The sequence below is a fragment of the Melospiza georgiana genome, chromosome 1, assembly GCF_028018845.1.
Source record: "Melospiza georgiana isolate bMelGeo1 chromosome 1, bMelGeo1.pri, whole genome shotgun sequence".
NCBI classification, from domain to species: Eukaryota; Metazoa; Chordata; class Aves; order Passeriformes; family Passerellidae; genus Melospiza; species Melospiza georgiana.
The window spans coordinates 66,640,199-66,655,570 of record NC_080430.1 but is presented as its reverse complement, the minus strand read 5'-3'; the positions used below and the strand labels follow the sequence as shown (position 1 = coordinate 66,655,570).

The following is a 15,372-nucleotide window of genomic DNA, read 5'->3' as shown; positions in this document are numbered from 1 at the left end:
GGCCTGAGGGCCTTAAAAGGCTTGAACTAAATTCTCCCTTAAGCTATTTCTAGACACAGAGGAGCAGGTTAGCAGCAGTGAACTCTCAGCAGCTGAGAGAATGGCATCGAAACTCAGCCCAAACTCTTTTGCATAAGAATGTACTAAATTAACAAGGTGAGAAGTATCCTACTGTTTGTATTTTTGGAAAACAGTAAGGGTGATCCCAGTAAGCATGAGGAAAAGTAAGGGGAAATGGAATGACATAAGCAAGTCAAGGTAATTAGAAAAAAAATCCTGCTAGAATGCAGAATAATAAGTCCCAGGAGTCTTGTTATTGAAGTACTTTAAAATAGACAGAGAAGAAAATGAGCAATCCCACACTGACAGAGAGTAGGGAACTGTGAATCTTCATCTTTTGATTTCTACATAAAAATCCTGAGAATGAGTTCTTTAGTCAAAGATTTTGCCACAACTATTCTAATCCTACAATAGATTTTTTTTCCTTTTTGTTTGGCTATAAAAATAAAAACAGAAGGACTTTTTCTCATGCTTCTAAGTCTGAATTCAAATACAGTTTCTTGGGTTTCTGTGAGGTGTGGTGAGGTCTCCCTTTTCTAGGGAAAAAAGGGAAAGCTCTCCTTTACCTCTCACTTTTTTCCACCCCTCTCCTCCCACCTGTGTGCAGGATCTGGATATTTAAGCTAGGTATTTAATTGGAATGTTTGTCTGCACAATGTTAGGAATAAATCCATGAGCTTTGGCAGTCATATGAACTCAGCATTCTTCTCTAATGAGAAATTACGTAATCATTTATAGTCTGAACTTCATCTGTCATTTAAATCTGTTTGAAGTACTTCTCACCATGAACATGCTCATCCTGCATATGCTTATATTGATTCACAAAAATAATAATCTCATTAATTTGTTCTCAGCATAGGAACAATGGATTCCTCAAGCCCTCAAAAGAACTCTTACAACTGTTTGAATGTTTAAAGTGAAATATAACAACTCATAAAGAGAAGGCAGTATATGAGTCACCATTCACAAAGAATTTAATGCAGTGACTTTGAGCAGTGATCAGCATTCATGACTGCAAATTAAAGAAAGTTGTTAAACAGATAAATTTGGCCAGGAACACTAATAACTTTTAAAATTATTATGCAATGAAATAAAAAACATATTTCAGTCAGAATTGCATTTGGCTTAGACTGTGGGAAATAGAAAATCAGATCCAAACTGTTTTAGAATGTTTTGTGAAGGTTTATGCTAAAACCTGTCTTCTGAATAGCCCAAGCAACATGCAAACACATGGTCTGAAAATATCTTTTTAAACAACTTCTCACAGATTACAGCAATATTCTAATTTATTTTCCCATCTTCTTTGCACTCTTTTATAAACTCATCTATTATCTTATTCTATTTATAGTAGTAAACAATTTATAACAGACATTTTTTTGCTTTAATGTTTGAAGTTTTGTATCAGATAATAATTTCTGGTAAGTAGATGGACTGAGAAATCCCATCTTGCTGAATGAGCCTGTATCTAGCAGCCATTAGCTGGGACATACACAAATAGGAATATCAACTGGTGGTTGTGTCATGTGATCTCCTCCACTGCACACACAAATATAGAACATGACCATAAAAAGTAACAGAACATGCTCTCTGCAAAGTAATTTATTGCAGTTGATGCTAGATTGGTATGCCAGCTGGAATTACCTTCCTGGCTCCTACTATTTTCACATATACAGATAATAAAGGCTGTGCACTGCAACAGATTCCAAATGAAAAAAAAAAAGCATTATTAACAAGAAGCAAAACTCCACAAAAGTAACTTTTAGCAATCTTGACTGTTTGAAAATGTGTGCTAGTGACTCAGAGCATGAATTAAAGAGTGAAATGAATTCTATAACTTCACAATTTTCATAGAGAGAAAAAAATACCACTTTTTGATGATACATGTTTCTCTCTTTGCTGAGCACAAAAATATCCAAGGATTATTATAGATATAGGAGCTTTCTTTTTGTTTGAAATCCTTATTCATTAGTTTGTAAGCTGCAGGAGCTGAGCTAATTTATTTTTCCAGCACATTTTCCCCTCCCTCTTTTTTTTTTTTTAAAGGCACCATGTATGACATCCCAACCTGACAGGAACTCAGTAAATCCCCTCAGTCTCCACACCGCTGTCTCTGAATGTCTACAAAGCTCCTATGCCATAATTGCAACTCGCTGGCTCATTCACAGCTTTACATTATAAAGCAAACAGTCTAGACAGCTGAATGACAGAATTACTCTCTTTTCTCTTGCATTTATAGATATGCTGTCATCTTCATTTGCTTTTCTCTACTCTGTGCATTCTGATACACTAATGATCAGCTTTCCTGTTTGGATTCCACACTGACTCCATGGCTCTAAGCTATAAATACAACCAGAGCCGAGATGACATCACAGCAGTAAGGCCCCGGGGGAGCAGGGGCAGGACGCCTGTTTCTTTCCTTCTCCTGGGTTAGCTGGTGATTACCAGCTTTTTCAAAATGCTTAACCAATGTGACTTTATAATAGAAAGTTTTTTCCTCATTGTGATGGAGATATAAAAAACCTAATGCCTGGAACCATCACTCTCTGCAGTGGGAAAAAATTTCTCAATTTGCACAGAACAGGCAGCCTTCAGTTACTTTCACATCTGTCCATAGTATAATTGAGTGTATCTGTGCAAAAAAAAAAAAAAAAAAAAAGCAAAAAGAGAAAAAGAATGGACAACAGTGTGTGTTTTGATGTCTATAAAAATGTGTAGCTAACAGTCTTTAAAAAAGTAAGTAACTGGACTGGGTTTGCTCTCACTGATAAAAACAAAATGTAGTCTGTAATATTCCTGGTATTTTAACTTTGGAATGATGTGTACACACATATCATGCGGCACGTCCGCTGTGCTAAAGGACAGTTAAATGATAAAAGTGTACTTTCTTGCCTTCAACAAGATGCAGAAATCTATGCAAGCCTGATAATGTACAACTAAGACATATGGATGGCCAGATCTGGTGATGTTTTTAACAAGATTTTTATTATTAATTGCTTTTCTTAATGCTTCTGTAACCACCATCCTAGATTGCCAGAGAATCTCTTTTTACCTCTACTCTTTCATTCTTGTTTGTTTTTTAGCACTGTTTTGTTGATGTTAAAAAAAAATTTCTAAACTTTACAGTTGAAAAATCTCAAACTTGACCTCTGACATGAGGTCACAAAGTTGTGAGGGTAGGAGTAGGCAGAAGCCATTGCCATTCTCACTGGAAAAGCAGACAGAATCCTACTGATAGCACATCAGCACAGGAGGCCAAAGCAGGACCCACAGCTTATTCTTGTACCAGAGCTGGGACAATCCCAACACTCCAGAACGCTGCATTACATTATGGGCCATCAGAAACTGGTCACTGGGGAATATTTTACCTATGAACATGTAGAATTTTGTGGGCCACTACGTGCAATTGTATTCACAGCCAATATAAATGACTGCTTGAGGCCTGTACCAATGGGAATTTTGCCTGTTCTGTGTGAGCCATGACCCACTTTTACTCCCTGAGATCAGAGACAGCTGGAAAAATGACTGATCCCTTCTTGCTTGGAACTCTGAAGTCTACCCTTGAATATCTATGGGCTTTTTTTTTTTCTTTTCCTTAAGCACCCTTGCCGTTAAAACATACTGATTAGAAAAACTTCCAATTTGTGTCTCTAAGAACAATAATGACAGCATAACTTCAATAAATTATACCATGTGCAGAGAGTTCTGATTTGCAAAAATGGATTTTAATGTACTTTGGAGCAGGGAACTAGTGGAAAAAGGCAGAACTGAAGGCCATGATAGGACTGTGCAAGGGAAGACAATTCTCTGCATACTCCAAGGAGGAAGGTTCAAGGGTGGTCCCACAGAAGAGCTAACTGATTGCTATTGCCAGGAATGATAAAGTGCTATTGGCCCTGAGCCTTCTAAAAACTACAAATGAGATTCTTAACAACTCCACAGATTCCATGAGCTTTCTAGTGAGGGAAGAATTTAAACAGTTGCCACTGAAACAAGTATATAAATCAACTTGATAAAAGTTTAGTTTTCATTTTCTTGACAAAATGCTTTCCCCTCCTCCCAGAATTGGCCTAACCTGGACCTCAGTTTGGGGAATACTGAGTGTATGGGCTAATATTGGTTTTTCTCTCACTAGCTTATACTCTGACTTCAATGTCTACCACGTAGCATCCCTGGGGGACTGGCAAATAGCCATTTCCAGCTTCCAGAGAAAGCCTGATCCCACTTACAAATGTAAAGTGGACACTCCTTTGCTTTCTACAATGATCTTATATTCACAGGTTCATCACAGAAAAGGTTCTTAACCCCAGACCATGGCTTTCTGATTATTACAGCACACCATGCTTATGAAAGTGAAAGCAAGCCCTCAAGTGCACTGTATAAATAAAGGAACAAACAAAGCAAATGCAGGATCAATAACATCCGGCAACACAGACTTTTTTATACGCTGCCTCTTGAAGCTCCAGGTCACTTTCCTTACCTCTTGAGGCTCTTGACATTGAGATGCTAACAGCAAGAAAGATCTCTGTGCTTGGAAAGCAGCACGTACCATCTCTGCCTGTAACAAAAGGAGGAATATAAATTAAACCTTAGCCTGTAACCTCCAGTGCCTCTTTGTGGCAGCTGAAAGTCAAGTGTGACAGCTCAAATCTTCCTTGCTGCTTTTCATCTAAATCACAGCAAAACTGACTGGAAGAAATGTATTAAAGTACTAGCTTAGCTATAATTTTCTTTTTTTTACACCTAAGGTTAAATTCCCTACCTTCTTCAGACAGGAAATAAAATTAATTGATAAGCAGTTATAAGCTTTTAGTTATAATTCCTACTTTTAGTCACAGAGGACTTAATTTTATCACTTCAGAGTATGTCTAGGCATTTTAATGGTGATGCTTATACCCAAGTGCATAGCAAGAACTTATTACCACTGGGAACAGCAATCTGCAAGCTTTGTGTTGAACTACAGCTTAGGCTGTGGTGATGTTCAGGATGAGTTGAGCTTGGCACATTTGCTGAGTGAGTATGCTGTAATTCATTCCTTGCCCATGATCTGTGGGCACAACTGATGGCCATGAGAGATGGTGGCTGAAGGTTTTTGGGCACTTGTCCACTCACAGAACTTTAGCATTTGGGTTAGAGCTGCACCTGACAGTATGCTTTTGTGTCACCAGTCTGGCTGGGTGATAAACATCTACACTCATGGCTGTTTACTAATGTTCAAATTTCTGGTCTTTTTAGTTTATTTGAACCCTATACATTTTCTATACATTCTTATTGATATACACTGATTTGAATGAGTATTCCAGTATCACCTTTACCTCATCCAGGTGGATGAGTAGTGACTAGAAAAAAGCATTACAGTTATAGAAAAGAATTATTCATAACTAGTATATATTGCTAAATACAAACCAAGCCAAACCAAATGCTGTTAAGTTAACCTAATATGAATAGGTACATTTAGAATCACTTTGTGAAAGGGTGGGGAAGTGCATGCCATTTTTCCTTGGGGTTTTTTCAATCTAAAAAGAAAACAAGGTAATTATATATACAGACCCATGTGGATGCAACTTAAAATACATGAAAGTCAGGAAATTTGATGTTGTAGCAAAGTAAAACAGCTAAATTGTGTTTATTCATCTTAAAATGTGATGGCATGAATAAAACATAATCTGTTAGGATGAAAGTCACTGCAAGGAAGATGGTAAAAGAGACCCAGCTTGGACAGTATTTGGGGAGAAAGGGATAATATGGTCTGACATGCTGAGATTTGGAGGGTATAATCATCTCTATAAATAGATAAAGGAATAAATAATAAGGGAAGCCTAAATTTTCCGGAGACATAAATATAATCAATAATAGCAAGGTTTAGATATTCTTAGACATTTCAGATGACTTTTTTTGGTACAGAAATTCATAAAACAACAAGGTGTGAGTTATTTTAAGATTAGGGGGGGTTTGTGTGTGTGACGAGAACCTTGTAAAACAGCTGAGAAAAACCTGATATTCCTGAGGAGGAAGTGATTATGAATGAATTCAGTGCTGCTTAGATTGCAAGATGGATAAAAATAAATCTGTAACTAAGGCTTAGTATAAGGCAAACTTTTAGAAAATAGAAAAATCAATGAAAGAAGATGATTGGTCTGAGGAACTTAATTACTTGAATGAAGGAAAAGGATGGATTTACACTAAGAATGGAAATAACCTGTGTGCACTGGGCAGGAGAGAGAAATTGTAGGAAAGGGTTAGAGTCTCTACATGAACAAATAATGAAAGCAATATAATAAGAATAGGTACAAAATCCTCACAGAGAGAGAGGAGGCCTGGATTATCAAGCAGAACTTCTTTTCAAGCACTGTAACACATACAGCAAAGGAGTGATGGATAAAGGCTTTTTTGAACTGTACCTCGCATGGGAAAGTAAAACAAAGATGTATTTTTTTAGCTACTGGAACAATAAAGAAACAAAGCAATGAAGTGAAGCCCTGACACTGCTCAGAAGGGCAAGTTTGGTATGTCTACATTATTTTTGATGTATAGATTATCTGCTGCTGAATAACATGCTCTTCCTCAGTTTCAAGGAAGTCAATGTCCATAAAGATATTGAAAGGGTAGCTAAGGAGAATGATGGCAAATCAATGGGAATTACATTATTTGAAAGGGAAGTCAAATATCCACAGCTCAGTGACAGAATCATTGGGTCCACATTATCTTTTTTCCAGACTACTGAAGACACTGGCAGATGGAAGCACAAGCAGAAAATATTTTAAATATATATTATTTGGAGCTAGTACTACATGTCAGAAATACACAATAATGGCAAAGATGCCCAAGAAGAGGGAGGGAAATTAAGTCAAGTGATATCATGACTGTTAGCTTGACTTCAGCACCACGAACATTTAAACCAGATTTGAAACAAATGATTAAAACACATGGAAATGAAAAGCAGGAGAAACTACAATGGGATTACCTATGGTTGAAATCATTACTTTACTTTTTACACAAAGATAATGTGCCAGATCTAGTATTTCTGGGTATCATATAAAATGCTTATTGTGGGTCCTCGTGGGAAACGCATACTTTGAGTGGAAATGACACAAATTAGTATTAAAATTTTTCAGTTGGATAAGAAGCTTGATAAGCAGAGGCAATAATAAGGTATATTACAGATGGTGTTACTTGAGAGGAGGAAAGTTGCTAGTTGTTCTCCTCAAGGATTAATTTTAGGAGCAATCATATGTTTCTAGTGTCATAAGAGCAAGAATTAGGTGTGCACTCAAAATTCTTGGGCAACCCAAGTTCAGGAGGTTTTAACACAGTCAAGAAGGACTCAGTCATCACTTAAGAAGAATAAGACAGTTTTGTTGGTACAGATAATATGAATTGAAAAAAAATTAGCAATCCTCCCTGGTACCTTTTTAAAACAATGCATAGTTCTCAGTGTAAATATGGAACTGATTAAATGGAAATGCTGAAAACTGGAAAATACAAGTATAAATGCCAGGAAGGTGGCTTTGTGAAAAGAACATATGCAGTTCTACAGAGGATATGGCAAAGTATTGTTAGCAGATCTACAGAAGTGTCATTAGAGAGAATCTCCTCTGGAATTATGTGCACAGAATTAAACAGTCACCTGTGTTAAAAAGAAGATGAGCTTAAATCAGAGTTGATGCTGAAACAAGCTACTTGGATTTTTAAAACAATGACTATCTGTCACACAAAGAAAATGTAAGTTTCACTTATTTTTCTTAGCAAGAAAGTGGCTGAGGAATATGACAATTCTTTCTCATAGACAATGCAACTAGAGAATGAAGAAAATGGTAGTGTCAGCACATAATCACAGGTCTGAAAACTGGGCCATGAGTAAATATGGTCTCAAATTTATAAGATTTCCAACAATGCAAAAAGTTCAGAAGGGACCTTTCCAATTCCTCCAAAGAGGCAGCATTATTTTAAGACAGAGCTTTAAATGCTGATCAAACAGATCATAAACATGAGAAAACAGTCCTTAGATATAGAAAGTTAAGATTGCTTACTGAGTTCTTGAACACACACTGAGCTGTAACATCAATGAGGTTTGAAAAATGTGTCTGTCTGGCACTTTGTCTGCACTGCATTAAATGCACACTTTTGGGATCCCAGTGATCACTATGGAGGCTGAAGAGGATTTTTTCCTCCACTCTGACTACAAAGTAACAATTGATTTCTTGTCTCATTGTTCATTTCTTTTTGATCAAGCACTGGAATTTGGTTAGAGCTGGAGACAGACCATTGGATGATACACACTGATGTTCCTAAAAGACTGACATTCCTTGCCTATGCCTCACATGTGTGTGAAAACTATTGTTGGATGTAGAATCAGGATTCACTTCTCCTCCAGAACTCTATTATTTCTCCTCTGGTGCAGAGTGTGGCCAAGGCCACTTTCTCAAAATGTCTGGGAACATTGTCTTTAAGAAATGTTGTGCAATTGAGTGCACACAAGCACAAAAACCATAGGTAACACTCGTTTGAGTTACTTCAAAAGAATGCTACATTTAAATGGTGGCTTCTTGCATTTTTTTTATTATTCAAAATTTATTACAAAATGTTTGAAACATTCAGTTGTCAGTAGACTATATATTGATTGCAAGGCTTGTGCTATGTGCCCAAAATTTATCCACTCCCAAAACTTTTAACTGCGTAGGGATCAGAGCAGCCAGATCTCCCACCTCTGAATGTACATCTTAATAAAACGATCATGCTAACACAGTATTTGCATTTTACAAGTAGAATTTTATAAGAATTCTGCCACAGCGACTCCCTTCTTTCTGCAACAGCATTAAAAACAGCTTTCAGACTTTTACTGCTTCTGAGCATGCTGTATTTCCTTTCCCTGCATTCCCTTCAAAGTAACAGAAGAGTTTCTTCTCATTAAGAATGCATTAGTTCAGTCTTCATTCCACTTCTTTCTTGTAGTCTTTCAAATGTGACACTTCACTGCTACCTCTTTGTGCTTAGCAGGCAGGCTGTGTAACTAAGCAGGCAGTGCTACAGTTTTGGAGGGAGGTGACTCTTTCATGAGACCTCCCCTCTCAAAACCAGCAAAGACTAATGAGTGCAAACACAACAGAGGGCATCTTTCTCAACAGCTTGTGTGGCTCAGACAAAAGACTGCTACAGGAGAAATCAGCTGAAACTCTTTCAGTTACATTAAATTCTAGTAATGAGGCTTGAATGCCAAAATTAGTATAGGAATCATGATTAAATTTGTCAGAATAGAGTACACCACCAACTTGCACACATCTATCTGCAGACAAAAATGGACATGTTCTGGAGCAACAGAAAATTGACACCTGATAACTTAGGGTAATCCTTTTGGCATTCCTGGGATTACATACAGACACATCAATCATCAGACAGATTCCTCAGATGAGGTGAATATTTTGAAAGAAGCACATTCCTCACAGCATTTCCTACTCTGCTTTTAGCAATTTGTTCTAGAGGCTGGAGGAGACAGCTGTGATTTAGGACCTGAACTCCAGGACCATGTGATGTTCCATGCACCACCCCAATTTCCCCACTGGTAGAGTGTGGAATAATGCATCCTAATCCTTCACCTCAGGTGTGTTTGACAGCCAACTCAGGGAACCGATGTGGCTGGAAGAGCTGAAGTTGGTTGGACGTGTGCCTTGACAGCCCAGTTCCATGCTGTGGAAACCTGTGGCTGACCACAGTGAGTGATCTCTCTGTTGCCACTACAATAATAGCACAGGTCTCTTCTCAGTTAAGCCTGCAGAGGTTAATGGAAGAATCATACGTATTTAGAAATAATCTTTTAAATAGCAACTGGTTTAACCTTCTCTGTCATAACATAATGCCAAACTCTGATATTTGTCAGAAGCCACTGCTTGAAAAATTGCCAGAGGCTGTATGAGAGATGTCTAATGAAGACAACGCTGCTGACCTGTTTGAAGGAGCATGAGAAGAAATTCCACTCAAACTTGCACTGTTTCAAACTGAGTAGACAGAGATGCACTGAACCTGAAGCTTAAATTTCCAGTTTGTTTTGCTGAGGTTCAGCTCTGCCTTTTTCTCATTTTAAATGTTCTGTTCAGTCTAAGTTGACCTTCACTCTGGTATCCAAGTACCAATAAAGAAATATTATTTATGTGCCAAGCAAGCTACAAGAACAAGCAGGCACATGCACTCTGATCAAGTTACATTTAAATTCACTAGTTGAAAAAAACCCAAAACTAAATAGAAATAAGAGAAACAAACATAAGATTTCCTTATGAAATTTTAGTCAAGAAAATTACCCTACTGACCTTATAATATTGAATTTGTCAGATGCTATTGTATTTAATACTGCATTTCCTCAAAATCATAGCATTTAAAAGCACAGTGTAAATATCAGAATCCACTGGATTTCTATTGTTGGAGAATAATAGCCATGCTAACTTTAACAGAGCTAATTAGCAAATCAAAATACAGTTCTAGATAGCAAAGAGGACACAAGGGAAAAATGGGGATTAGTGGTCCTTAGTTCAAAATATAGCTTCTGCAGAAATAATTATGGGTCCTTTGTATCTAGCAAAGGACACAGTGACTGCCTGTAGTTTTCATTTCCACAAATGAAAACTACAGATGTAGCTTCTTTGCCCCCAGCCTTTCTCTAAGAGGAGCAGCACTACCAGAGGAAGAGACACAGTTTGTCTTTTCTGTTTTGCTTTCAAAAGCCTCTTCAAAGTGAAGTGGTAAAGTGGCTGCTGGCTTGAAGGGAGAGGAAAGAAATGGAAAAAGAATGGAGTTTAAGTTAAGATAGGGCTGCTATAGAAACCACCCAGGCTAGCGAAATAGACAGTATTTATTTTGAACAGCTAATTGGCTGATAGAGATTTTTAAAAACTAGCCCAATCCTTGAAGAGTCACAGTTCTACAAACAAAGCACTTTTTACTCTGGAAAACAAAAAGTAAAAAAGAAAAAAACTGTCACCTTTCTCTCACTGGTCCATGCAGAAAACAGGGTTGAAATTCAAATAAAAATCAAAGTCAGTGTGAGATTTGCCATTGGTATTCACAATACCAGACACCACCTGAGATATCTTCTACTTTCAGACAGATACATTGACTACCACCAATTAGCTGTGCCCTGTACTGAGGTTTTCTGGTGTTTTTCAGCCTTTATGGCTATGTCTATATTAGGGAATTTTAGCTGAAATTTCTCAGCAGTGCTATTGCCTGTACAGTATCAATCAGTGCTGTCAATTGGGTGCTGGTCTCTTTGGATGTTGATATCTGCCAGTGTATTAAATACTGTGTCATGTAACAATGCACAGTATTACTTGTTTCAGAGTAGCAGCCATATCTCTGTTCATTAATTTTTAGTAACCTTCACTGTGACTTAAACCGCTTTTACTTCTGGTGGAGTTCAAACCATACCATTCTTTAAGATCTCTCAGTGCTAATTAATGATGTAAAATGGATAGAACCATTTGGGGTAAATTGCTGCTGTCATTTTATTTCTCCATCTGAAACACAAACTGCACAGATGAATTAGAAAAAAGGGATATTTAAAAACACAACAGTTGTTTTTACATTAATTGCCTTGAGTAAAGAATATAAATGCACCACTTGCACCAATAAAGTTTGCCACAATGTTCCAGAATTTCCTCTAAACTCTCTCAGTTTTGAATGACATGCTTTTCTCGTTGATTTCAAGGGACTGTTAAGTTTAAAACATAATGAATACTATTGAAATGTCAGCTTTGTTAATTAATTAATTATTAATATTAGTAGCAGAAATAGTCAATTATTTTGTTCATCTGTCACTGCTTAAAATGGATATAAATGTTTTGCTTTAGGGCCATTGCAGCTATTTATTTTTGCCAAGTGAAGCAATAGGAGATCATATTCTCCAAAAATGTCTCAAATAAACTTCACCACCTGTAAGAGAGGAAGAGCAAGGCCAGACCAAAGCTATTGACTAGCTGATGCTCTCCTAAAGCTCAGACTGCTTTTTTCTTCCAGATTCACAAATTCTTCATTAATCTCTTTGACAATGGCCAAAAAGATATGAGTCTCTTGACCTCTGTTCATTTCAACTTTCACACAGAAGTTCCAAGAACAGATGTAACATACTGATAGTCAGGGGTTCCAGAAAATTCAGCACAGAAAACCATTGTCATGTTATTGCAGGGATTCCATGCTGTTGTCTCCTATCACAAAAGTTTCATACCTTCTTGGTGTTTCTCGTGGACATCTCCTCAGAGCACTGACTCTTTCTTCTTCACAAAGACCCAAACTGACTCCAGCTCCCTTCTCAGCCAGCCACCCCACTCTTTTATAGCGCTCTTCTTCCCATGGGTTACAGCTGCGACCTGTTAAAGTCAGGCCTGTTCCTAATCTTTGATCATTGGCCCAGCTGCAACTCCTTAGGGGTAAGATTACTTTCTACACTATCTTTATTTTCTTATATTCTATCCCCCTACAGAAAAATACTGAGAATTGTGTACAAAAATAAGAAGTCCACTCATTACTCAAGATGTGGTGTATTTACAGACTAAAGTGTTGGTGGTTTTCCACCACCTTTCTTTTCTGAGCAGTTTTGAAAATGTTCAAGAATTCAAGTTTGCCATTTCCATCGCAGACTTCTGCCAAGGGCCGAGTCACCTGATGGAGATTTCCTGCCACCTCATTGCACAGCACACAGCCATGGATCCACGTTTAGAGGCCTCCACATCAGTAGAAGCAAAGGGTGCTGTTGTCATATTGCCGCACCTGATCTAGATGTAAGCACCTAGTCCCTGGTGTTTCTCTGTAGACCAGACTCAGCCACAAAATTGTGTCAGCTGTGCAGGATTTGTGCTGTCATTTTCTGCATCTGTAATATGTCATTAGCGATCACCATAGAAACAAACAACAGATAAAAAGAGCCAAACATTTTAAAAACAAGCATAAAACCACCATATGAACAAATGGCTTCTCTTCATCACTAAAATATCAGGCCACCATTGTTGGCTGGAGCTTCTAATAACCAAAGACTGTCAATACTGTATTTTATGAGCATTAGAGTATGAGTAAGAGCAATCAGTGATAAGCGGAATTTGACCTGCCTCCATTTTGTTAAATAACCCAGGACTCCTGAGATGAAAGGCTTTTCCAGGGGGAATACATTTAAGTAAAAATATTACATGAATATTCTTTGTATCACATGTCAAAGATTATGCCATGGCAGAATGTTTTTTCTTTTTTTTGGTAATCTGTATTAGGGAGAGTGGACAGAAAGCACCCCAACCTGCACAGGGAGGAAGTTGGCCACAATCTTCCTGAGAGGTCTTACAGCTCTTCATCCTGCCTAGTGTACAAAAAAACCAAGCAGGTTTCTCTGAGAGTGACGGCAAGGGAAACCAGCTTAGTTTGTGATCTGACTGAAGAACAGGAAGTGGGGTACATTAACGCTTCACAGCTCTTTGAAGCCTCTAGTTTCTCCTGTTACCTGGAGCTACATTATGCATCTCTGAAAAAGTGCATTACTTCTTTAAATAAACAGAAACTGCATACAATGCACTGAAGTAATGAAGTCTAAACTTTGTTATTACCAAGATCAACAGTTTTTAAAATTCAGGTGCCTTTTTTCTTTCCCATGAACATCTGAGCTCAGAGTTCTTTGGAGGACCTGGTTGCTAGCATTGAGGAACTATTTGTGGAAAGACCTCAATTCCCTGAGGAAAAGCAAACCTACATTTCCTCCATGGAGCACATGTTGTAAGCCAGCACATCAGAGAACCACAGAGATCTCGGGGCCTGCAGGTCTCATTGTGATGTGCACAAACACGCTTTTGCTGTGCTGGTTGCAGGCACTCTAGTTATTTCTCTGCTGGGCTGCTTTGTCCCTGGGGCTGCTACTGAGGCCCCCACTCTCTATCACCAGCTCTTCTGTCAGAAGCCCTTCTCTGTCAAGGTCCAAATCCATATTAAAGGAATTTCAGAAAAGACTTTAAAATTTCACAGGCCTTAGATGTGTCCCTGATTTAACAAATATAAGTTCTAGGAAGTGCAGGTGCTTCTGTCTGTAAATTAAAAAAGTTACGGCACTTCTTGAGGTTTTACTTCAGAAATATTCTTCTAGCAGTTATCACTGAGCACCCTTGTGAAGAACTGATTTCTTGACTTTGACAAGTTGCCTGATAAAGACTGAAGACCTACTGATTTCTAAGAAATTGTACTACCTTTAGAGAGAAAGCTTGGACAAATAAGTTCTTATATAGATAAGACTTTTTTGTATGTTCTGCCTCTCATGCACTTCAAGACAACTGGTGACATTGCCACCTCACTCTGCAAGTAGTCCCTCTGAGCTCTCTGAAAGCAACTCAAAGGCTGAAAGTGCCAGAACTTGTCTCCTTGTAAATTCACTTCCATTTTCATCGCCTTGAAAGAATCCCAGGCGCCCAACCAAAATTTGCTAACATGGAAGTCAGTTCAAAGCTCAGACATCTATAATAATATTTTAGTATTTCTTCCCACCTGAACCAGATTTTCCTTTTCAGAGGTGCTAAATAACAAAACCCTACATGTACTTGGAGAGGGAGCCTCAGCCTCTCTGAAAGGCAAGGATGTGATTTAAAAGCAGATCTGAACTAAGGTGTTTTTAAAAACAGAACGTGTATTAAAGCAACAAGAAAGAAATCTTTCAGCCTCGAAGTTCTACATAAAGATGCTTAATGAATCTTTTTACTGTGTCTCTGGGATAAAACACATAATTAAGCTTATGAAACTCTGCACCAATACTTAAACTGCTTTGCAGTGCAGATTAATTGTGGAAATACATAGTTCCATTTATGGGTGTCAGTAGACTAAAAGAAGTTAGCAGTGACAGTGACATGGTTTAATCTATCCTAATGGACTCTTCAACATTCAGAAATGTGACCATATTGATCAAGCAATTCATACTGGATAAAAAGAGGCAATGCACGTTTGTGGCCACATTATACCCTCATCACTCCTGACAGCACTCCCAGCTTATTTAAAACAACATTCAAACCGCACACTGGTTTCCCTTGTGGCTTAATTCTCATTATTCACTGAACTCCTTTTTACTAGAAACTGACTGAAGAGCCAGAGTCTGAGCTCATTGTTTGATTTTTTGCTGACGACAATGAACAGCCTTCTCAGTTTCCAAGCCCAGCATTTCTATATGCTCAAAACAGTTGCAACCAACTAGCAAAATAAAAGCAGGTCAGGGATGGGGAGGCAGATGAGTGAAAAGAGTGTACACGTGCTCTTCAGAAAGAATGAGATTGAAAATTAATAAAAGACTTACTCATAGCCTGTAGCAACACA

The 15,372-nt window shown here is 37.9% G+C and overlaps 1 protein-coding gene across 2 annotated transcripts in view; it reads right to left on the bottom strand.

The window, feature by feature from the left end:
- The window catches only part of CAP2 (cyclase associated actin cytoskeleton regulatory protein 2), a 68,562-nt gene that overhangs the window by 30,836 nt on the left and 22,354 nt on the right, over positions 1–15,372 (bottom strand). For both annotated transcript variants that reach the window (XM_058027167.1, XM_058027177.1), the window contains exon 4: positions 4,538–4,615. In XM_058027167.1, the coding sequence (XP_057883150.1) occupies positions 4,538–4,615 (78 nt within the window). The remainder of the gene's footprint in view (positions 1–4,537; positions 4,616–15,372) is intronic.